This window comes from Limulus polyphemus, unplaced genomic scaffold (assembly GCF_000517525.1).
Source record: "Limulus polyphemus unplaced genomic scaffold, Limulus_polyphemus-2.1.2 Scaffold5034, whole genome shotgun sequence".
NCBI lineage: Eukaryota > Metazoa > Arthropoda > Merostomata > Xiphosura > Limulidae > Limulus > Limulus polyphemus.
Window position 1 is genome coordinate 73,712 of NW_013670644.1, and position 2,451 is coordinate 76,162.

The 2,451-nt window shown below is 31.8% G+C and overlaps 1 protein-coding gene across 1 annotated transcript in view; it reads right to left on the bottom strand.

Annotated features, from left to right (window-relative positions):
• LOC111089022 (neurogenic locus notch homolog protein 2-like) overlaps positions 1–2,451 on the bottom strand; it is a gene marked incomplete at its 5' end in the record, with an annotated part of 37,398 nt that overhangs the window by 30,872 nt on the left and 4,075 nt on the right. The window contains 2 exons of the mRNA XM_022400641.1: positions 946–1,068; positions 1,845–1,934. Coding sequence (XP_022256349.1) covers positions 946–1,068; positions 1,845–1,934 — 213 coding nt within the window. The remainder of the gene's footprint in view (positions 1–945; positions 1,069–1,844; positions 1,935–2,451) is intronic.

Below are 2,451 nucleotides of genomic sequence, written 5' to 3' on the forward strand. Positions count from 1 at the left end.
CAGTAACATACACTTTCATCAAAAGAAGGTATAATCATACCACAGTAACATACACTTTCATCAAAAGAAGGTATAATCATACCACAGTAACATACACTTTCATCAAAAGAAGGTATAATCATACCACAGTAACATACGCTTTCATCAAAAGAAGGTATAATCATACCACAGTAACATACACTTTCATCAAAAGAAGGTATAATTATACCATAGTAACATACACTTTCATCAAAAGAAGGTATAATTATACCATAGTAACATACACTTTCATCAAAAGAAGGTATAATTATACCATAGTAACATACACTTTCATCAAAAGAAGGTATAATCATACCATAGTAACATACACCTTCATCAAAAGAAGGTATAATTATACCATAGTAACATACACCTTCATCAAAAGAAGGTATAATTATACCATAGTAACATACACCTTCATCAAAAGAAGGTATAGTTATACCACAGTAACATACACCTTTATCAAAAGAAGGTATAATTATACCACAGTAACATACACCTTCGTCAAAAGAAGGTATAATCATACCACAGTAACATACACCTTCATCAAAGGGAAGTATAATTATACCACAAATAACAAACGTAAAACATACTGCCACTAGAGGATCTTCAAATCAAAATCATGTCAATAAACATTCACACCCGAGAAAGAAAAAAATCAAAATCACTTTAATAACACTGCCATCAGTGAGAGGTAAAAATTAAAACCATACTGACTAACACTGACACCAGAGGGAGGTATTACAAATAAAATATTTATAAAAGTGTTAGAAAAAATCAAATAACAGGCTTGCAGATTAAATTTGGAAACTCTGACATATATGTAGAGTGTGTTTTGTTTTCTTCACGTACTTTATCTCCATTGACTAAATGAATTGTTATATAATTATATCTAAAAAACTTTCAGAACTAAAATATTCATCTTACGTTGACATCCATGATAGAGATCATGAGGGTCACCTTCATAGCCTGGTATACAAATACAAGTGCCTTTTCTTCCTCTAACAGAACATTCAGCATTAATGCCACACTGCAAATTGACACAGACATCTAGAGGAAGAAAAAATAATTATATGACACTCAACTCTCAAAACATAAAAAAAAACTCCATACAATTTAGTGAAGGGATTTCTGAGGGCACTGAGAAGATTGTATATGATTGGAGACATCTGTCTTTCCCCAACAATGAAAAGAATAAGCAACAAACCAGAAATCCACACAGCTCAACCTCCAGTTAAGTTCCAATGACAATGTATCTCTTACCCAAGACTTGGAACCCTCCACTCCAACTTCATTCTTCCATGTTTTAATAACTTTTTTTCTAGACATTTCAGGTTTTCATTCACGGAGTTCTCGATAACATTTTAACAATATTTCACAACGACATCTTAACAATTTTATCTGATAAAGATATGCACCAGCAGCTCGTAACGTTGTACAAAAACCTTTAAGGCAAATGCAATCCACAAAGGTAAAAAATAGACAAAATGTTCGTAGTTAAGTTTTATAAGAGTTGCACTTTATAAATCTTTACAGGCCACTTCTGATTACTCAAACATTAGGATATCATGCTGTCCCATTCATTATAGAGTTAGAATGTTTTCTGGAGAAGAAAACTTAAAATTTAATACCTTATTTAACAGCTCAACCGGCCAAAAGGTAATAATGAGTTTGACTTTCAACAAGACTCAATTTTCACTTCTTCACAAACATTCAAGCAGCTAGAATAAAACTTAACTATCAACAGTTTTAAATGTAATTATAAAGCAGAAGGTTAAAAAAAAATCACTCACTTCTGTATATTAGTGAGAATCGTTTGAACTTACCAACACATTTTTTAATTCCTTTACTGTTACGCTCACAAATTGATCTTCGTGGACACTGAGAATCTTCGTGACATTCATCGACTTCAATGGCTGAGGACGTCAAGAAGAAAAATTCATTTACAACGATCAACCAGAGATGGAAAAAATATCAAAACAGTGTGTGACTTTTTAAAACGAACAGAATGAAAAAAATAATTTTCTTAGTGTGTGTAAACAAGGTTTTTTAATATAAAATAACATCTATTTATCAGCTGCCCAAAATATTAATTTCACATTTAAATAAACATATCAAATATAAAGAGAAGTAACGACTGGTAACATAAGTAATAAGATGAAGAAGAACTGAAACTAGGAAGTAACGACTGGTAACATAAGTAACAAGATGAAGAACTGAAACTAGGAAGTAACGACTGGTAACATAAGTAACAAGATGAAGAAGAACTGAAACTAGGAAGTAACGGCTGGTAACATAAGTAACAAGATGAAGAAGAACTGAAACTAGGAAGTAACGACTGGTAACATAAGTAACAAGATGAAGAAGAACTGAAACAAGGAAGTTACAGCTGGTAACATAAGTAACAATACAAAGGAGAACTGAAACTAGGAA